This window comes from Desmodus rotundus, chromosome 2 (genome assembly GCF_022682495.2).
Source record: "Desmodus rotundus isolate HL8 chromosome 2, HLdesRot8A.1, whole genome shotgun sequence".
Taxonomy (NCBI): Eukaryota; Metazoa; Chordata; class Mammalia; order Chiroptera; family Phyllostomidae; genus Desmodus; species Desmodus rotundus.
The window spans coordinates 109,075,030-109,096,664 of NC_071388.1; the positions used below are offsets into that span (position 1 = coordinate 109,075,030).

A 21,635-nucleotide genomic window follows, 5' to 3' on the forward strand; every position below is an offset into this window, starting at 1 on the left:
ACTATAATTGTGTTGCTGTCAATATCTTTCTTGAAGTCCTCCAAGATTTTCTTAATGTATTTTGGTGCTCGTATGTTGGGTGCGTATATATTTACAATGTTTATGTCTTCTTGGTGGATTCTTCCTTTGAGTAGTATGAAGTAACCTTCTGGGTCTCTCTTTATGGCCCTTCTGTTGAAGTCTATTTTGTCTGATATGAGTATTGCTACCCCGGCTTATTTTTCCTGTCCGTTTGCTTCGAAAATTTGTTTCCAGCTCTTCACTTTCAGTCTGTGTAGGTCTTTTTTTCCTGAGATGTGTCTCTTGTAGGCAGCATATGTGTGGATCATGCTTTCTTATCCATTCAGCTATTCTATGTCTTTTGATTGGAGTATTTAATCCATTTACATTTAAGGTTATTATCGATAGGTATCTATTCATTGCCATTTTTTCCTGCCTGTGTTCCTCTCACTTTCTTTTTTCCTTCCTTTCCCTAAAGCAGTCCCTTTAGCATCTCTTGCAGAGCTGGTTTGGTGGAAGCGTATTCTTTTAGACTTCTTTTGTCTGGGAAACTCTTTATTTGGCCTTCTATCTTGATTGAGAGCATTGCTGTGTAACGTAGTCTTGGTTGCAGGCCTCTGGTTCTCATTACTTGGAATATTTTTTGCCATTCTCTTCTGGCTTGGAGCGTTTCCATTGAGAAGTCAGTTGCTAACCTTATTGGGGCTCCCTTGTATGTTACTTCCTGTTTCTCCCTTGCTGCCTTTAAGATCCTCTCTTTGTCTTGGAATTTTGCCATTTTAATTATGATGTGCCTTGTAGTGGGCCTCTTTGTGTTCCTCTTGCTTGGGACTCTCTGTGTTTCCTGCATTTGGGTGACTTTTTCTCTCCTCAGATTAGGGAATTTTTCCATCATTACTTTTTCAAACAGGTTTTCTATCCCTTGCTCTTCTTCTTCTCCTTCTGGTATTCCTATTATACGGATATTGTTACATTTCATGTTGTCCTGCATTTCCCTTAATCCCTCTTCATTCATCTGAGCCTCTTTTCCTTTTCTTGCTCTTCCTGGGTGTTTTCTTCTACTTTGTCCTCCAGCTCTCTGATTCGATCCTCTGCTTCATCAAGTGTGCTTTTGATTCCTTCTACTGTGTTCTTCAATTCAGAAATTGTATTCTTCATTTCCTCTTGGCCCTTGTTGATAGTTTCTATTTCCTTTTTCATGTTGATATGGTTTGCAGTGAGTTCATTGTAGTTTCCCTGTAGTTTCTGGTAGTTCTCTGTGAGCTCAGAGAGCTCAGTGAGCTTCCTGATAACCATTGCTTTGAACTCAGTATCTGATAGTTGACTTGCCTCTTTTTCAGTTAGCCTTCTTTGTGAGGCTTCCTCCTTTCCTTTCATTTGGGGATTGTTTCTTTGTCTTCCCTTTGTTTGTGAGACTCTTCTTGTTAGCCTCTGCTTCTTAAATTGATCTATTCTGACTCCCTGGGTTTATGGTATGAACTTCTATGGTAGAATGCCAATGGGATTCAGTGGTGCTGTCTCCTTAATCTCCTGTGCTCACTGGTCTGGAGCTGACGTTTATGGGTGTAACACGGTCTAACTCTGATCCTTTCAGCACTCCAGGTTTTGTTGTTTCATCTGTGGGAAAAAGAGAAAAAGGGGGGGGGGGGAGAATAAAAAAGAAGGGAAGGAGGGAAAAAGGGAATAGAAAAGGAAAGGAAGGAAGGAAGAAGGAGTAAAGAAAGATTGTAGGCAAGATAAGAAGGAATTTTAACAAAAATTAAAACAAAAGAATAAATAAAAGAAGGCAGGAAGAAGGAATAAAAAAGGTAAAGGATGGAAGGAAGAAGGAATATAAAAAAAGGAAGAAGGACAGAAAGGAAGAAGGAATTCAGGGGAAAGGAGGAAAGGAGAAAAAAAAAGTATTCAACTGGCTTTAAACCGGTCAGGTTAGTTCTGCTTGTCTTCCTGTCTGTGAAACGGGAGGGGGTGCTTGGAAGGATTGGTTTCACTTTTCTCCCTTCCTGAGCCACACTCTTCACTTTTGTTCAGCCTCCAGTCCAGTTCCTCAGGGTCCTTCTGCTCCCCACTAGGCCTTTAGTTCACCAGTTGTGCTGTCCTTGAGTTGCACCAATTAGGGGCAACTCACACTCTCCCTTCTTGCTCTTTGGTGTGTTAGATGCTAGGGGCTCTGGGTGCTGCTATGGGGTAGTTCAGCCCCCTACTGTGTCGAGTCTTTCCCGGGCTAGCAGTCTCCCCCAACCCTGCAGCTCCCCTCTGCTGGGTGTTCTGCCTTAGTCCTAGAGAGCTAGTAGACCCTGCAGGGCTCTGTGCGCAGGGGTTAGGTAGGAGTTGTAGGTGTGGTCCCTCCCAGGCAGCCAGGCTGTTGATCAGCCAATCTGCTGCTTTGGGCCCGGGTCACGCTGGCTGGCTGGTCCCCAGTTCTAGGCCTGAGTAGTGCAGTCGGCCAATCCAGCCGCTTTGGGCCTGAGTCGCACGGCTCTGGGTCCGCTGCTTTGGGCCTGTGGGTGGGGCAGCTAGCCTCACCTCCCAGTGCACACCCACCCGAGGTTCCAGGTGTGGGCCCCCACTCAGCTAATCTGGGTGCGCACAACGGGGCTTCAGGTGAGCGCCCGGGCCGCTTGGCCGGAGTTCACCGTCCAGGGGCTGATTGGGGAGGGGCGCCTGAGGCCAGGGCTGCTGCGGAGAGTTCTCTAATTAGCCGCTGGGTGCCTCTTATTTTCTTTTTCTGTTTGAGAAATTCTTCCTATTCAAGCCCCCCTGGTCCAAACATGTACCTGGCTGCTCACGCAACTCAGCCTGGCTCTCTCCCAAGAATCCTGCAGCAGACTCTGCGCCTGGGCCGGGGCTTCAGGTCCCCCTGGTCCCCGCACAGGTCCCGGGGACCTTATTGTCCTTAAGCACTCTTCTTACCGTCAGATCTTTCAATGTCCTCTATCTTTGGTCTCCGATCTTCATATATGCTGGAATACCGTTGGCTGTTCGCTCTGCTCCTCAGATCAGCTAGGTATTTCACTGGTGTTGAGGGGAAGTGGACTCTGCTCCCACCTATCTCACCGCCATCTTGTCTGGATTGGTTGTTTTTTTTTAAATCCTCTTCTGAGGATATGTTTTTATTGATGAGAGAGAGAATATTGATTTTGTTGTTCTACCTGCACATGCATTCATTGTATGCTCCCCGAGCAGGGATGGAACCTGCAACCTAGGTATGTGCCCTAACCAGGGATTGAACCCGCAATCTTGTTGTATTGGGACAATGCTATAACCATCTGAGCTACTTTGCCAGGGCTGAATGTAAATATTTCATAGTAAGCTTATCTATGTCTACAAAATACCATGCTGGGATTTTTTAAAAGGCGAAAATTTATACGGTCTGAAGAGAAACTAGAGTATCCATGCTGGGATTTTGATAGGAGTTGTGTTAAACCTATAGATCAGTTTTGGGAAAATTGACATCTCTGTGTTGTCTTCCAGTATGTCTCTCCATGTGTTTAGGTCTTCTTTAATTTCTCTTATCATAGCTACTCGGCCTTTTGGCTAAGATCAAGTGTGGTATCTTTTCTTATCAGTTTAATTTCTTTTATCAGTATTTTATAATTTCCATCACATAGATCTGGTACATATTCTGTTAAATTTATAGCTAAGCACTTCATTTTCTTTAGAATTGGTTAACCTAAAAATAAAAGGTCAAAGTGTGACATAACAGGCATTTATTTGAGATTAAAAAAAAAATACCTTTTCAAGAAGCACTGATTCTGGCAGGAGCCCAAACAGTGTTCTGATTAGGAGACCATGGCAATGGGTGTTTATGAGAAAGGGAAGGGGAACAATTACATGAATAGAAGGAATTGCTATGGCTATAGATAAGCTAACACAGTGATGTTGATTCTAAAGAATATCTTCAATTTTCAGTCTGGTAGTCATAATTGCTTTCTTGTTATCTTTGCAAACAGTTCTTCGGGACACGAGGTTGCTTGAGACCCAGTCAGAAAGTTATTTTTCCCTGTTTTAATATCCAAAGGTTTGAGGCATCAGATATGCAACACAGTTTCTCTGGGCTGACAGGTCCGACTCCATTTCAAAATGGCTCCATTTATATTATTTTTCTACAAGTCATTGGCATTGATATTATGTTTTTAATTTTGATTCCCACATGTTCATTTTTAATATGTAGAAATGCAATTGATTTTTATGCAGGTTATTTGTTTTTATTCTCTTGTTTTCTATTGGACAGATCAAGTTTTCTTGTGTTGGTTTAAAAGCTGTATTTCTGTTCTTGCTTTGTTTGCTCTTAGGACCATGTCCATAGACTCTAAATGTTTGTTTTTCTAATTTTCACTAGTTTCACTGGCCAGCATGGCAGATTTCATGTTGTCATTCCAGAAGTTATCTGGCCTGTGCTAGTTAACCATGTTTACAGGAAACCCACCTGGGGAGTCTTTAACTGGGGCAAATACCTCCAGCACACTGTCATTGTCTCAATCCATCAAGTCCCACTGCAAGTGTTGGGGGCACTGGCCCAAGACACTAATTAGCAACTGGTTCATGACTTGGGCCTGGCTTCCTCCCACTTCCAAGTAGTTCTACTTATCCCTTTCCTAGGTCCATAAGAAGGCGACTGCTGTAGGCTCCATCTCAGGCATGCCTCTTTTCTTGTGCTTACCCACAGATAACTTTCTCAGTGGGTCCTGATGTCCCCTCTCGTTGTAAACAGCAGCTGTGCTACTGACACCCTGGATATAATCACAAATCACAGCCCCCTTTACTGTTGACTGACTTGTGCTATACTTTCTGAGACTCTAGTCTTTATTCTCATTGGCCTTAAGAGTCTTAGAACTAGTGCCTACCCAAGTAGAAAAGGCCCTTAAAGACCATCGGTGCAGTGGTTTTCAACCCCAGTCGCACATTAAATTGACCTGGGGAGTTTTAAAAAAAAGTCAGTGTCTGGATCTCCTACCTTAAATCAGTTAAACCAGAATCTCTAAGGGTGGGAATGGACATAGATGTTTTTTAAAAGTTCCCTAGGGGAGTCAAATGTACAGCCAGGATGAGAACCACTACTCTCATTTTAATCCCCTCATTTATTGTTGCCTGGAGAAGGGAAGTGACTTGCCTGAGGCCACACAGAGAGTTAGATTAACTTTAGAACTTTTGACCAATTGTGTCAGATTTGATTTACCACTATCCTTTATTATCAGGTACATCCTAACTTCTTCCTCTGACTCATTGATTTATGTTTATAAAGCCAGGTCAAGACAGAGCCTCTTGCTTATTGCTATTCATGATTGTGTAACATTGTTCTCGAATAGCTTCCCCAACTGCACTGTGAGCTACTGGGCTGAACCAACACCTTCTAGGTCTCACTTCTTCCCTCAAAGGGCCAGTGATGGCCTACACGCCTACAGTGCTCAGAATGACTGCCCTCCAGGACCAGTGCAGAACAGACAGCAGCATTTAGGTTTTAGAAACAGATTTGAATCTACTGTGTAAGCCTTCCTAAGCATGTTTCCTCCTGTGTACTATGAGTTAAAAGTTTCTACCTCCAGTGTTGGGTTTATTGTACAACTTCAGCTTCAGGGTCTCTGACTGGCACAGGCCCCTTCTAAGTCCCTGGGGGGGGCTCTTACAGTTTTGAAGTCACAGTTTTCTTTTTCATAAAGAGAGTCCCCCAGATGTTACCAGCTTCAGACCCCACAAAACTTAGATCTGCTCTTCCCTAACCCAGAGTTGCTGTGGGAGTTAAATAAGATCCTGTTCATAAGGTATAGGATATACAGATGCTCAATAAATATTACTTCCCTCCAGAGCAGCCCAGAAAAGGGATGGACAGACAAACAGAACACCAGCTGGTGTGCTTGTTGCATGACCCTTTAATGTCACACATATTGCCATTCAATAGCCAGTTCCAATTCTAGAGTGGCCTCTAGGATCCAGACATAGTGGGTGGGATGCTAGGGCACCTGGCTGTTGATGGAGGCCTCCTCAGCTCTGATGTGAGTATAGATCCAGTCGAGGTAGCGGCTTACTTTGGTATAGACGCCATAGTTGTGGAGGCGCCCACAGCCCTCACCCCAGCTCACCAGGCCCACCAGGAACCAGGTGCCATGGAAGGAGACAACCATTGGTCCCCCACTGTCACCCTCACAGGCATCCCGTGGGTCCCCAAGGATGCCTGCACAAAGCATATTCTCAGAAACCATATTGTGCATGACCTGGACACACTCATTGTGAGGGGCCACTGGAATCTTAATGAAGCTGAGGACAAAGGTAAGGTTTTTCTTGGTCTCACTGCGGTAGCCCCAGCCTGTCACCACTGTCTCCTGGCCAACCTTGGTGAGCTCGCGCTCTGAGAGGCCGCTGTCAGGGAGGCAGATGGGCACAATGGTCTGCGAGAGGGGGGCAGGCCGGGACAGATGAAGCAGAGCAATGTCATTGTCAGTGGTGGTCCTGCTGTAGTTGGGGTGCACGAAGACCTCCATGATGTCTAGATCCACCTCCCACTTCTCCCTGCGCCGCAGGTCATATTCTCCTGCAGGACAGAGGGGCTGTCAGAGTGAACTTGGGGGATGCAGGACCTGCTGGGGGCCAGGCAGTGGGTCCACAGCTGGAGTGGTCACTGCATATCTTAGGCCTCACCACGGTCCACATGTCTGTACTTCATTTCCCTGTTAAGGGTAACAGCCCATGGGCATCTACCCTAAAGGGACAGAATGCTGGTCTGAATGTAGGAGTCACAGATAGAACAGTGCTGGAGAAGTAAGTAGCAGTGGTCTGTCAGCAGGGAAACCCAAGACTCCCTAGAAATCCAGGACACAAAGCAGAGCAACAAGGAGAATGGGATACTGCAGCTGGAAAGACAGACTCTTGGGGCAGCAGAGGCATGACCAGCGGTGCCTGACTTAAGCACAAGGCAGGAACATGCCATGGTGGGGGCAGGGCAGGAGCAGCAAGGCCCAGAGAGAAAGACCAACAGGGTCCAGGCTCTGCAGGGAAGAAAGATCTGGGTCACACATGAAAGACAAGGTCCTCTCAGGCAAAGCTGGTGGTTTCTGCAAGGTTGGGGGATGCCTAGAAATTTCAAGCAGAGCCTCACTACAGGGCACAGGCCATTGGTTGTGCTGCAGGTAATTGTAGAGTATGTGAATCTGGTCATTGTTAATACAACTTCTCCTTCTTTTTTGCATAAAGAATGGAGTAAGAACCCCCTTTAGAAATTGGCACAGAGTGGGGCCTAGGCATGGGGGACCCCGAGCTGTTGCAGGGAAGCAGTTGGCTGTAGTGGCAGATGCTGGGCCCTGCTGTACAGGCCCACTCCCGTCAGTCTATGTGAAGCATGACCCTGAGGCCAGGCTATGTGGGTGCCTTGTGGGTCTATGCCAGAGGGTGCTGGAGGTGCACACACACAGCCAGCTGCATATGAGTGGGAAAGAGGAGGCTTGTATGCATGTACCCCCCTTACTTGCAAACACTTGTGTATAAACACCTGGGCCCAGATTTGAAGATGGCACCTGAGAATCCCCTACCTGCAAAATACCAGGTGTCACTGTGTCTAAAATCCGACCACAGGAGTGGCAGGGTGGGAACAAATAGACTTCTGTCCCCTAAATACCTTCTGTAGAACTCAAGAACTCCTCAGGGATAGGGTCCCCAAATGAGGCTGGCTTGTCTTGTGCCAACCCTCCCTGGGAAGTCTGGTGGCCCCCTCCTGCCTGGCTGCACCCCTCACCGAGCCTGACGATGAGCTTCTGGGAATTCTCCATGCAGTGGGCTGCTGTCAGCACCCAGGAGGTATGGATCAGCACTGCCCCACAGGCCAGCTTCTTCTTTGAGTCCAGCAGGATGACCTGGAATGGGAGTGGGTGGTGACATCACAGCACTGCCTTTTGACAACTCCAAGTCTGGGTCCTTGTGTCTCAGCACAGACCCTGGCTGGTTTTCAAGCTGAGGTACTAGAAGCATAAGTCAGCCTTTCCTGGGTCCCCTGGCCATGTGGCATGTACTTCAGGCACTTTTCTGGCATTTTCTATTTCTGCACAGTTCATGGAGTTGGCCTGTTCCCTTTAGTGCCTTTAGCACTTGCCTCTCCTCACCCCTCCAAGCGAAGGCAGCACCTCCCTTTTTGTGCATCCCAAGCAGGAACTCCCAGGCTGCTGTCCTTCCTCTCACCTGCCAGGGGCTCTCTCCCTGCAGGGTCAATTTCCCATTGATGAGCCGTGGATCTACTTGGTCTACTTGGTCTGTGCAACATTTCAAGGTCTTGCTCTTCTTCTCCTTTGGGTTCCATGGCCTTCCACAAGGGAATTTCACTGAAGGTGGGGGAGGTGGTGAGAGCTTGCCATGCATTACCCCCAGAGTGCCCTTCCATCCTTGTCCACCTCCTGCCTGCAGACTAGTTTGCCACATTGTGAGGTTCAAGGAGTAAATGATGGTTAGACTCACAAATACATCAACTTGCAAATTCCCTCAGCATAGTCAGTCAACAAACAAGAGTCAGACCGAGCAGTATTACTTCCTAGCTGTGTGTCCTTGGGTAGGTTGTTAAACCTCTCCAAGTTCAGTATTCCCCAGGGCTGTTGAAGGCAATCCCTGAGATACATTAAATAAGGTCTCATGTTGGGATGCTGCCAAGCTCCTCACAGAGGTTAAAAATTATGGAGAGAAGAAGGTGGGCATTCTTGGAGAGCCCCAAAGTAGCTCTGAGCACTGTGGTGAGGTCCTCTGCCAAGAGGAGGGGGCACCTGACAGAGAACTCAGGGGTTTGCTCAGGATGGACCATTCAGCTAGGCTGAGTGATTTAGAATTATTGTATGGCAGTGGAAAACCATTAGCAGGAGAAGTAAATAGTAACAGGGAATGGAGAGGAGACAACAGCAACAAAATTCCAGAAGCTGCGTAGCATATGGACACTGGCTGACTGAAAAAGCAAAAAAGGTCAGTTAGTAATAGCGGATGCCAGGTACAGACTGCTTTTCACCACAAAACCACAAGAAGGCTTGGTGCCTCCAAAGGATGACGTGGAGGTAGGACTGCAGACAGGAATGTTAAGAGTTTATAAGAGAAACTGTGAGAGCCCTAGACCTCTGTCCTGACTCACAAATGACTTGACTCTCCTCTCTCACTGCCCTACCCCCCGCCCCCCAGGAGGCCTTAGGTATATTATTCTCTGCAGAGGGTAAAACAGAGACTGTTTTTTGGGGACTCTGGGCACTGCCACAAGAAAGAGTAACATACAGAGGGAGTCACTCAGATATCTGCAGACTATCCAGACATCAGCTTCCCTCCCTGCCCTCCTCTGAGGAGCAGGAAGCCAGGCTGGAACCACCCAAGCATGAGCTTGAAGGATTCCTGTCAGAAAGCAGAATAAAGTGAAGACCTAAGGGTCTGGGCAATAGGGGTTCCACCAGTGACGTCGTCCTTCTGATGGTCTTGCAAGAAAGCCCATAGGCCAACAGCTCCACTAGGCAACTTCCTATGAAAACAAATTAATTCAGGATACAAAGTTAGAACTCTTTGTGTGTGCAGTAAAATGAGTGGAGTATAAAGTTGTGGAAAGCTCCCTGAAAGAAGAACACAATGTCAAGGAAATGGAAAATAGAAGAGACAATAAAATAGGTCCATTGAGAGGAAGAGATCTGAGAATAGGAGGTCTAGAAATAGAAAAGAGAAAACAGAAGGGAGGTTATCAAGAAACAACTGAAGAAATGTTCCTAGAGCTGGAAGACATGAATTTCTACATTCAAAGGGTCCACCAAGGGCATTGCACAATAAATGAATACCCACAGTGAAGAACAACCTGCTGATATTCATTGTAAGAGTTGTAAAACTCTGTCTTCTTTGTACAATACATATACAAATTTGGTGAAAATTAAAATCTATACAAAGCAAAACATGGAGGAAGGCAAAATCATGGGTTCCTGTCTTTCCACAGAGAAGCCACAGTTGAAGGGGGAAATGGAATGCTGGGTTGCGCAAAGCATCTTAGGTAAATAAAGCCATCCAAGATAGATAGAGGAAGATGCTGGAGGCCTGGCCTCCTGTGTTGGCTCAGATTTTTGGAGATGAGCTACCTATGGGCTCAGGCTCCTGGAGTTGTCCTCAAGGTGAGCAGGGTCACCTGGAGGAAGGCGGGCAAATAATGAAAAGAGGAGGAGGAAAGCCGGCCTAGGGCATCTGGAGTTTGGGCAGCCCGTCTTCCTTCAGTAGGACTCACTGCTGCTCGTTTCTCATGCCCTAGATACACCTTGGGCCCCACCGCCCTGCCCAGCTTGTGGGCTCACCTTTGGGTTCACATTGCAGGTGGTCGTCCCACAGCCGGTAACCTTGTGCGCAGCTACAGTAGCGCTGGCCTTTCTCCTCCAGGCAATAATGCGCGCAGCCGCCATTGTCCACCGAGCAGTTGGAGAAACGCACTTCTGAATGACACCCGAGTAGGGCATCTTAGGGGAGAGGTAGGATTGTGTGCCCATTCCCCCCTACCCACCTCTCTCCTCCGCACCCCCTCAACCCCTCCTTATGACATGCACGCCCACCGTTGCTTTCTGGAACTCAGCCTACCACCTAGCCTGGTGGGCCCCTCACCGTTCTGGCAGAAGCGGCCCTCCCAGCCCCTGCTGCAGTCACAGTGGAAGCCACCGATGCCATCGATGCATGTGCCGTGGCCGCAGCACGGGCTGTTGCATGGGTGCTCCAGAGGCTGGACCTTGCACTGGTCGTCGTCTGTGTTATGGAGTTTAGGATGTGTCACTGGTACTGCCAGCCACATCCACCTCCCCACAGAGGTCCAGAGACCCTGAAGGGCACAGGTACTGCATTCAGGTGTCTAGAGCGCACTCACCCAGGTACTTGGACCAGAAGGCCAGCTGTGGAGAGAAGGAGCCACATCAGGGGCCATTAGCCCAGGTGTGTATATGGGAAGCCCGTAGGGCACCTCCTTGGTCTGGCCCAGGTAGGGCTTGGCAGCCTCTAAATGGGCAGGGGAGAAAAAGGCTTCTGACCAAAAGGGGTCAAACTCTGCTTGAAACCACCCGGTAGTGCACCCGAGCCCAGAGTAAGGCCAGTTCCTCCTTGCCTACTGTTGCCCACCTCCACCCCACATCCTGTGAACAACACCCTACCCTGCCCAGCACCACCCTGCGCAGCTGGAGGCCTGCTCCCTCACCTTCTGCTACCACACAGTCTCTGCAATGAATGGGCTCAATGAAATGGGCCATTTGGCTGCTCTGCCTCCTTCCAGTCCCTGTCACTCACTCTTCGTGGCTTTTCTGGACCTCTCCTGAATGTGGTCTTTTCCTAAGCAAGTGTTCCCAAAGTTGAGCAAGCTCTAGGATCTCACTGGTGAGACAGAGATTGCTGGTTCAGAAGATCTGGGGCAGTGGTCTGCTTTTCTAACCAGGTGCTGCTGCTACTGGTCTGGGACCACCACACCCTGAAATCCACTGCTTGATGCCTATATCATCAACCCCCCCTGCAGCATCAGCTCTGCCGTGCCTACACAAAGACCTTATGGTGAGGTGAAGGGCCCAGGAGAGATGTGATGGGCTCAGATTGTGTCTGAAGAATATCATTTGGTGTCTGTCGAGACCATTTGGGAAAAGAGGCAGGGGAATCTATTCAAGGAGTTAGCGGCTGAGGGCAAGAGAGGGAGCAGACCAGAGCTCACCCTCAGCCTAGGAAGCCCTGACCAGGAAGTATACCTCTAAAGCATGGGGGGACCACAGGTGGCACAACTCCCAGGTCCTAGCAGCTAAAGTGGGCACTTGGGGATGGAGGGTTTCTGAGACTTGTACTGGAAAGCCACCTCTCTTACCGAGTCCATCTTCCATTTCAGGGCTACCACCACAAGGTCTGGGGACCAGAGAGGACATAGACCCTTTCCTCAGATCCCCTAAGCAAGCAGATTTTGCCCCTTGAGACTATGAACTGACACACAGCAGTAACATATGTGGGCAGATATCAGGGAGTTTGGTCACACACCCTGAGCAGGTTCATGGGTGGGAGGAGAGATGGTAGCCCTTTGGTTACAGAGGGAGAGAACAGGTGAGGTGGAGGTGGCCAGCTGCAGGTGGGGGGTGAGCACCTATAGTAGACTTGGGTGGGCACTTCAGCCTAAGGCTTCCCCAAATCCTTTTTTCCTGGAGCTGATTGCAGAGCTCTGTCTCTTGCAGTACACATACACGATAAAGCTAGTATTCTGTTCATTCTTTTCACCCAGTCCTAAGATGAGGGCAAAGGGGCTAGTACCAACTGCATCCCCAGATGCCCAAGATGACCTAAGTGGTCACTCTCATCTTGATCTTCCAGGCCTGAGCCAGCCACCAACCCACCCTTCAGCCTTGTCTTCTGGACCCAGACAGGTGGTCTTACTGTGTTATCCACATTTTGGAAGATCTCCTGGGCCTCCTCGAAGTCACAGATCTCCTCCATGCACTCCCGCTCCAGGTTGCTGGCCCGGAGCTCCTCCAGGAAGGAGTTGGCTCGTTTGTTTATCCGTAGCACCTGGTGGGCCCGCTCACTACTGGAGAACACTGAGTCTGGTTTGGGCAGGGGTGGGGGGGGGAGCTCACTTTGGTGGAGGGGCCTGAGGTGGGGGCCCAAGCCGGGGTGAACCTGGGGAGGACTTATGATTCCAGGTCATGAATCTCTCCCCTCTCCTCTGCTCTCTTCCTTCACTCGAAGAGGTGATAGAGGCTGGAGGACAGGAGACTTGACCATTCAGATCTTCCTTTGAACCCCAACCTGATGTCTGTGTGACCTTAAGCCAGTGTCATTACATCTCTGAACCTCAGTTTTTCATCCAAATTGAGGATGTTTTACTGTACTGAGTAAAACAATCCAGTGCCTGGCACAGAAATGAACATCCAAAGTCATATGCCATATGCGGTTGTTATCAAGAACACAAAGTTAAATTAGTCTCATTGTTCTCTGAATATAGCTGTGCAACCCTGTCTAGACACCTCCCTTCCACAACCTCCTCCCTCACTGAGTGTTTCCCATGCTCCTCCCTTTGGGCAACAGACCTGTTACCCAGTCAGTATCAACAAATGTCTCCTGGGCTCTGGGAGGTGTCTGTCTTGGGGAAAGGGGGCAGCTGGATGGGGGATTCAAGTCAGGGGAGTGCAGAAGAGAAGCTTGAGGGAACATGCAAAGGCCAGGAAAGGAAGGTATACCTCCTGAGCTGAGTCTGGACAGTTGAATCAAGTGGTCACAGGTGGGAGTTGAAGGGTGGTGGTGCGGGGAGGAGGAAAGGCACCCCAGGCAGAGAAGTAGCTCAAGAAGAGGTATAAGTGCAAGGAACAGCCTCTGTGGTGCCAGAGGAGGAAAGGGGTGGCTGCCAAATAAATGAGGCAGCCCATTCTGCCTGCAGGCCTTCCCAGCATCCTGCCTCCTCCTGTTGGCTGTGGGAATCAGAGGAGGGGTTTGGAGCAGGGTTTCAGGAAGACAGGACACCTAGGATAGTGTGACTCTGATGTGGACTAGCCTGGCCTGGCTTGGGCCTAGGACTTTCACATTTGAGGGAGTGATGAGTGGAGTGGAAAGGCTCAGGGTACTCTGTGACCCACTTCCCAGGTTGAAAGGAGGAGCTGTGCTGATGGGGCTCCCTGCCTTCACCACACCACTCTGCTCTGTAGTCAGGGAGGCTGCTGCTGCATTCAACAGCTAACTCAGCCTGCCTGAGGGTCAGAGGAATGGTGGAAGGTTTGAAGGCCCCAGGGTCCTAGGGAGTGGGGGTGAGGGGTAGTGGCCTTACCAGGAGTAACTGGTGTGCTGGAAATTCTCCGGATGGTCAGGAGCAGTAAGAGGCTTGCCAGCCACCACATTCTGGAATTGCTGATACCTGTCTGAGGAGGACTTCTGAGCTCTGGCAACCCCACCAGTCCCTGCTCTTCCTGCTGGCCCCTAGACAGGAGTCTCCCATGTCTGCTGATTGTTGGGGCAAAAGCTGGGGTTGGGAATCCCTGTCCACTAGGCAGACAGCCACCTGGCACCTCAATTTCCTTTTCCATATGGGGCCAAGGTCATACCAGCTACTCCAAGTTTAAGGGGGGAAGAGAGAAAGTGGAAAGGGTATGGAGTCCTGGTGACAATCAAAGGGGACTTAGTACAGAAAGGCCGTGGCAGGTGCACCCGAATGTTCATGAACCTCCCCATTCTGTGGTGAGGGTTCTTATCTACTGGCCAGGCCAAGAGTAATAGCTAACATTTATCAGACACTCCTGGAATTTATAAATGGTTCATAGGGCAGGCCACCAAGTCGGGCCACTTGGTGCAAATCCCAGCTCCAGGACAGCAACATTGGACAAGAGACAAATGCTCCATGCCTCATTTTCATCATTTGTAAAAACTGTATTTCTGCCTTATAGGGTTATTGTGAGAATTAAATAAATTAATCTACATAAAGCTCTTAAAATATGGTTTGCACATAGCAAATGCTCAGTAAACATTAGCTATTATTATCTCAATTAAGGCTTACAGCTACTCAAGATGTGGGCTTAATGTAGCAACCCCATTTCATGGAGGAGGAAGTTGAGGCTCAGAGGAGTGAAGTAACGAACTGAAAAACCCACAACCAGGAGGAAGCAGAGCTCAGACTTAAGCCTGTGTGGCTCCAGGCCCCAAACAATGCCCCAAAGCAAGGGTGCCCCACAAGGCCAAAGAGGTAGCCCTGCCAACTGCAAGCCAAGGAGCCTTCCACTGCCTCCAAGACTGAGTGGGCAGACCTGCCTGCCACTCTGCACCCTGTCCAAACACTCTCCATCTTAGCACTGATTCTGAGGCTGGTTCTGATATTTGTTTAAACCAGAGGCCCAGGTTTAGAAGTGGGGGTGGGGTGGGAGAATGGAGGGCCCCAGGCTCTAAGCTGCCTCTGGCGATGGCCTTGTGCCCTTTGAAGTCTTAGGCCCTGGAGGCCCTCCGCTGACTTCCACTTGCCTTAAAACCTGGGAAGAAGGGCCCTTGAAACTATGGCACCCAGGCCTGAAGACTGCCAACCAGTGCCTTGGCCTGGCCGGTGGCAGAGCCCTGATTTCCCTTTACCCTAAACTGCAGCCATCCTCTCAAATCTTGGCTCAAGGATTTAGCTTTCACCCCTGCTCAGCCCTCCTGCAGCCCACCTCACAAACCTGCCTGGAAGGGGACTTACTGGGGTGGGCCCTGGAGAAACTGCCTGGGCGCCCTCCTGCCACCATGACGGCCTGGAACTCGAGTTAATCCTCAACTGCAAATATTTGCCTGCTTGGCCCTCAGTGCTGCGGCCTCCCTCTTCACAGATAAACAAACACACTCCCAGCTCAGGATGGCTTGATTTGCCCAAAGCCCACCTTACTCGCCAGTGGTGCAATCTAGGAGGCAGGGAGGTGAAGGACAGGCACCATCAAAACTGTGAACAGCCCAAGTGGTAAAGTTGGTTGGAGCATCTTCCCTTGCACCATAAAGGTTGCAGGTTCAATCCCCTGTCAGGGCAGATACCTATGTTAAGGTTTTGATCTCTGATCAGGGTGCAAAAAGGAGGCAACCAATTGATGTTTCTCTCTTACATTGATCTTTCTCTCTCTCTTTCTGTCTCTAAAATCAATAAAAACATATCTTTGGGTGAGGATTAAAAAAAAACTGTACAGATGTGGTCTTACTTTAGTCTCCTAGTGGCTAGCTGAAGGTGGGACATTGTCCCCATTTTGCAGAGGGGGATATTGCAGTTTGCCCCAGTTCAGCACGACTGGTAATGATTCCATATTTCACCAAATCTACCCTGCCATTATTATGATATATCTATTTTACATGTCAGTATAAAAAACACACTGACGTGCCACCCAAATTTCTTAATTTTGAGATGAAAAACATGAAAAGACGTGACTCTCAGGGTCCTTACCATATGGGTGCTGAGCATTCTGTAGATCCTCAGCTCCAGTCACTCCTATGACTCCCCCCACAACCTCACATGGCTATTCCTATAACCTCTGTTTTGTCAATGTTGACACTCGGAAATATTGTTACTTGCTTAAATTCACCAAGCTGGTGGGTACCAGGCCTGAATTAGAACCCAGGTCTTTCTGGCACCTCCTGGACACCTTTGTGAACAAGTGAGAAAAATAAACAGGATTCTGGAAAGACTGAAGTCAGTACATGGCCCAGATGCCAAAGAGGAAAGGGCAGAAATAAAGGCTCCAACCTGGAGCTGTGGCCCAGGCCCTACAGCCAGTCAGCATTCACTAGTCATCTTCCGTCCCTGAACCTGCTGTCCCAGAGGTGCCCCCATTTCTTCCATATCCTGTCCCTCCTTGGAGGACTTACTTGACCATACTCCTCAGAGTTCCAGCCCCTGCATGGATCACATGATCCTGACCCGCTGCCTTTCGTGACTACACAGGGAAGTCACTAGACCCAGGGGTCAATCAGAGTCTCTTCTACCCTGACTGGTGTGGCTCAGCTGGTAGGGTGTTGTCTGCAAAGCGAAAAGTCTCCAGTTAGATTCCCGGTCAGGGCACATGCTCGGGTTTCAGGTTCAGTCCCCAGTCAGAACATGTGCAAGAGGCGACCTATCAATGTTTCTCTCTCACATTGATTAATGTTTCTCTCCCTCTCTTCTCCTCCCTTCCCCTCTATCTATAAATAAATAAGTAACATCTTTAAAAAAAAATCAGTCTCTCTCCCAGGCCACAGGAGTAGGGCCTCAGAGCCCTTACTTGCTCTCATTCCACTGTGAGCTCTGGACTTAGAAAACTTTGAAGCCAGGGTCTGGGCATTGATGTTTGGGCTCAAAGTAGAGGAAGCAATGAGAAGGAATGTGTAGAGGTACAGAGAGAGGCTGAGCAAGAGACTATGGAGACCTGGAAAAGCCAAAGGAGATGAATGGGTCACACCCTGGCTTTGGGTTCATGAGGGTACCCCTGCCTTCTTAGGAAATCCTCTCTTTCCTTAAGTTTCCTTAATTTGGCTGGAGTGGCTTGTGTTCCTCCTACTGAGGTACAGCACTGTGTCTGGGCTGTGGAGATGTAACGCCTTCATGCTGCCCCCACGGCCCACTCAAGAAAGCAAGAGGAACAGGGTAGAAGTCTAATGAGGCAGGGCCGCAGGGTGGAGGATGGCTGGCAGCTGAGATGGCAATGCTCCTGGGATTCAGAGGAGAGGGAAGTCAGCACAAACTGGAGGAGGGTGGGCAGGGAGTGCTGCGTGGAGGAGGTGGAGCTTACAGCTGGGCATCAGAGGGCAGGAGGACCCAGGTCAGAGGGAGTACCCTTAGATGGGGAGGGAGCTGGAGGTATAGGAGATGAGCAGGGGTTGGGTATTGGAAGTGAGGTGGGTGGAGGAGGGGGGGCATGTATCAGAGTTTGGAAAGTGGGGACCCAGTGGCTGTTTGTGAGGTCTGTGTCAGCTCTCTAGGGATGGAGGCAGGAGGCAAGGAGACCACATGTGTGACCATGCATGAGAGGCAGCTTGCACATCTGGGAGCTTGTGAAATGCTTCCTGCACCCATGTTTTTGCTCCAGGTGTCCTCCTCCGTAAGTCTATGGCCATCAGTGCTATGGGCTCTCCCCACGTCCACTTCGCCTCCTGCCTATCACATTGCCTACCAAGTGCAATGCACTGTGAGTGTTCACTGGGACCCCTTCCCGTCCCCCAGCAAATTCCTCACCTTCCATTTGCTTCCCAGCCTAATATAGAGGGGCAGGGTATGGAAGAAATGGGGCAGCTGGTACAGGAATGGAAAATGCCTAGTGAATACCCTGTCAGGCTGCAGGGACTGGATTGACTCCATGTCCATGTCCATACACTAATCCTGAAGCTGCATAAAGGCTCTGTCTGAGGCATCCACATCCAAACAAGCACAGATGCCCAAAGAACTGGCATCTAGAGGAGCCAGGGCAGCTGCAGTGGGAGAAGTGACCAGTGCTGGGGGTCTGCCAAGGCCTCCAGATGCTTGGAGAAGGAAGGGAGGGCTCGTCCTGCATAGCTCTTGGTGTGTGTTGGCCTGTTGGGTGCTGCAGTGGGACCTGTGTCATGGCCTTCTCATGGGCTGGCAGTATGTGAGGTGTGGGTCCCTTTCCTGAAGCAGGGAAGGCCTTCCCAACCATTCTCAAGCTCTGTTGGCTCTGAAAGGCTGACATCACCTGGAGAGTGCTGCCAGAAATCCAGGTGTCTCTGCTCACTTGCAACAGGTTTCCAGCAAGGCACACTGCTCCAGTCCCGTGAAAGGGGCCAGGCCATGTTCCAGCTTGATGGGTAATGCTAATTCACCTTGCCAGACTGCAGGTGTCATTCCCCAGATGTGTGTCACCCCACACGGGCCCACATTCAGTCAGGGTGAATCCAGATGCCAGAGCCAGACTTTGGAATCAGAGTCAGCTGCGTTTTGAAGAGAGGAGGAGCATCTGTGTGCAGGAGTTCACTGAATTTGTGAGGATGCAGGCAGAGGAATAAGCGAAGTTGTGGGGGAAAAAACAGAAAGACAAAACTATCAGATGGCATCAGTGGTGGGGTACTCAAACCTCATCTTTGGATTCCAGCTTATACAGGTTTCAACCTCAATGTAGTTCTTTCCTGGCTGGGTTATTTAACTTCCCTGGGCCTCAGTGTCCACATCTGTAAAATGAGGCTAATAATAGCCTTCACATTTGCTGGTTGTTTTGGAGATTAAATTAAATTCACAAATATATGACAAATATATATAATTATTTGTATATGTAATAGTGCAACCACCACAACAATCATGATACAAAGCATTTCTATCACCCTCAAAAATTTCCCTGTGCCCCTCAACTCCCCAGTCTCTGGCGTCAACTGCTCTGATTTCTGTTGCTCTTTCTAGAATGGCATAGAAATGGAATCCTACAACATATAGCCTTTTAAGATTGGTTTCTTTCACTCAGCATAAAACTTTTACATTTATCTATTTTTTAAAAAACAGATTTTATTTATGTATTTTTATAGAGAGGAAGAGAGGGAGAATGGGAGAGAAACATCAGGGTCCTGGCCTACAACCCAGGCATGTACCCTGACTGGGAATCAAACCATCTACCTTTTGGTTTGCAGAACAATGCCCAATGCACTGAGCCACAGCCAGGGCAGGATTCATCTATGCTGTTGGGTATATTAGTAGTTTATTTTTTTCTATTGCTGAATAGTTTACGTTATATGGATGTACCACGAATTGTTACCCATTCACCACTTCTTGGCTATTATTAAATAAAGCTGCTAGAGCATTCATATACAAGTGTTTGTGTGGGTATATGTTTTCATTTCTCTTGGATAAAAACCTAGGAATGAAATTCTATGAAATGCTAACTTGTGGTGAGTATCTGTTTACTTTTTTTTTTAAATTTTTTGTTGTTATTCAATTACAGTTGTGTGCCTTTTCTCCCCATCCCTCCACCCCACCCCAGCCAAACCCCCACACATGTTTACTTTGTTTTTAAAGATTTAATTTATTTTTTAGAAATAGGGGAAGGAAGGAAAAAGAGAGGGAGAGAAACATCTATGTGAGAGAGAAACATTGATTGGTTTCCTCTCATGTGTACCCCAACCAGGAACCAAACCCGCAGCCCAGGCATGTGCCCTTACTGGGAATAGAATGGGAATTACTTTTTGGTAACAAGTTCTTTGTTTCATAAGTATTTGCAAATATTTTTTCAGTCTGTGGTTTGCATTTTTATTACTTAACAATGTCTTTTAATGAACAAATGCTTTTAATTTTGATGAAGTACAATTATCAATATAAAAATATTTTAATCTTCACCCTAGGATATATTTATTGATTTTAGAGAGGGAGGAAGGGAGAAACATCAATGTGAGAGAGAAATACTGATTGGTTGCCTTCTGCAAATGCCCTGACCCCCACCAGGGCATTGAACCTGCAACCTAGAAACGTGTCCTGACTGGAAATTGAACCCACAACTTTTTAGTGTATGAGACAATGCTCCAACCAACTGAGCCATGCAGCCAGGGCCAATTATCAATATTTTTTATAATTTGTGTTTCTATGTCCTACCTAAGAAATTTTTGCCCAATATCACAAAGGTTTTTCTCTTATGTTTTTTTCTAGAAAATTTATGGTTTTAGCTTTTACGTTTAGATCTCCAACTTGTAACTGAATGCAGGTCTGGCTGTCCGCTGCGTCAAAAGCCAATAATACTCTAGAGACAGGTGCTAATGTAAAGAAAAGTGGTTTATTTAAGTGCTGGCTGCCTGGAAATGGGGGGTTCATCTCAAAGCCCATCTCCACATCTCAGTAGAGGCAGAGGTTTTTATAAAGAGGGAGAGGGGAACAAAACAAAGAGACCAAGGAAAGGGGTTGAAAGGTTCTCTACATACAGATGAGAACAGCCCATTCTGATAAGGCAAGTAATGGTCCAGTGTGTGCTATCCTGGTTTAGTCATCCTGGCTCAAGTCATCCTGGATTTACGTCATCCTGTCTCCATGGTTAAAGGTCAGCAAATCTCCCAGAGCTGGGATGGCTGAAGGTCAGAGTCTGTGTCTTTTGAAGTTAGTTCCTAGGATTCTTCTACAAGTATGTTGTTTATCCACAAGCTACACATTAGCCAGATTCGGCACTTACAGAAACAATGTCAAAAGAATGGTGGGATGGGTTACAATTCCCCACTATTACAAACCCATTTTTAATTTATTATTTTTTATGTGTGGTAAGAGGCAGGAATCTACTTTTTTTTTTTTTTTTTTTGTACATGGATATCTAGAGCACCCTTTCCCCCACCCTCCAGCCCCAGCCACTCCAACTTTAAAAAGGTCTGTTTGGTCCCATTTTCCCAGTTTCCTCTGACCCCCTCTGGTCACCCAATTTTAGCATTTGGGTGTTCCTTCCAACTCCAGCCTTCTCTCTACTTAGAGTTTCTGAGACTGAATGAGTAAATCCCATTTTGCTGACATGCCTCAGAGATATGCGGGTTCAGTTCCAGATCAACAAAATAAAGTGAGCTGTAATGTTTTTGCTAAAGGATGATCTTGCTTTCAAATTCTAAAAAAATGCAACTACTATTAAGTGCAATGAAGTAAAGCACAATAAAACAAGGTTGGCAAGATGGTGGAAGAGTGAATGGAAGCCACACTAACCTCCTTCCAGGACCAATCTAGAATTACAACTAAATTGTGGAGAAATCACCCAGAACAAACAACTGAACAATAGTGAGAGAGAAGCCTTATAACCTTGGACAGACAGAAGAATCATCTTCAGCACTAACTGACTGCACCTGCACAACAGCACACAAGACGTGGTGGGCAGAGCAACCCTCAGTCAAACAGCTGGAGAGAAGGACCCACGAAAGAATGACCCAACAACAATCAAAACCCAATTACATCCAAAAAGCCAGCATAAACAACGTCCCAAGAGCAGCAAGTTCAGGAGATGAAGGAGACTGAACCACTGAATCTTACAGGTCTCTTACCATAGAAGTTCATACCACAAACTCGGGGAGTCAGAACAGATTGGTTTAAGACGCAGAGGCAAACAAGAAGAATCTCACAAACAATGGAAGACAAAGAAACAAACCCCAAATGAAAGGGAAGGAGGAATCCTCAGACAGAATGCCAAATGAAATAGAGGCAAGTCAACTATCAGATATTGAGTTCAAAACAACAGTTATAAGGAAGCTCACTTAGCTCACTGAGAACTACCAGAAACTACAGA

General features: G+C 47.9%; 1 protein-coding gene and 1 pseudogene across 3 annotated transcripts; one reads left to right on the forward strand and one right to left on the reverse strand.

Annotated features, from left to right (window-relative positions):
• The first annotated feature begins 3,517 nt into the window (after positions 1 to 3,517).
• On the forward strand, positions 3,518 to 3,625 carry LOC112313184 (U2 spliceosomal RNA; annotated as a pseudogene).
• Positions 3,626 to 5,855: 2,230 nt separating this feature from the next.
• Positions 5,856 to 15,216, reverse strand: PROC (protein C, inactivator of coagulation factors Va and VIIIa). 3 transcript variants are annotated; one of them, XM_024569591.3, is made up of 9 exons: positions 15,140 to 15,216; positions 13,748 to 13,834; positions 12,364 to 12,530; positions 10,835 to 10,859; positions 10,579 to 10,716; positions 10,278 to 10,412; positions 8,167 to 8,306; positions 7,727 to 7,844; positions 5,856 to 6,529 (listed from the first exon to the last, which is right to left on the reverse strand). In XM_024569591.3, exons 1-9 carry the CDS (start codon positions 15,183 to 15,185, stop codon positions 5,952 to 5,954), a joined length of 1,434 nt encoding a protein of 477 aa, XP_024425359.2. In that variant the 5' UTR covers positions 15,186 to 15,216; the 3' UTR covers positions 5,856 to 5,951. The 3 variants fall into 3 exon arrangements, with proteins under 3 accessions (XP_024425359.2, XP_045059046.1, XP_045059047.1); XM_045203111.2 differs by having other exon boundaries at positions 10,278 to 10,436; positions 10,555 to 10,716; XM_045203112.3 differs by having other exon boundaries at positions 10,278 to 10,436; positions 10,555 to 10,716; positions 13,748 to 13,838; positions 15,140 to 15,194.
• Between the last annotated feature and the right edge of the window lie 6,419 nt (positions 15,217 to 21,635).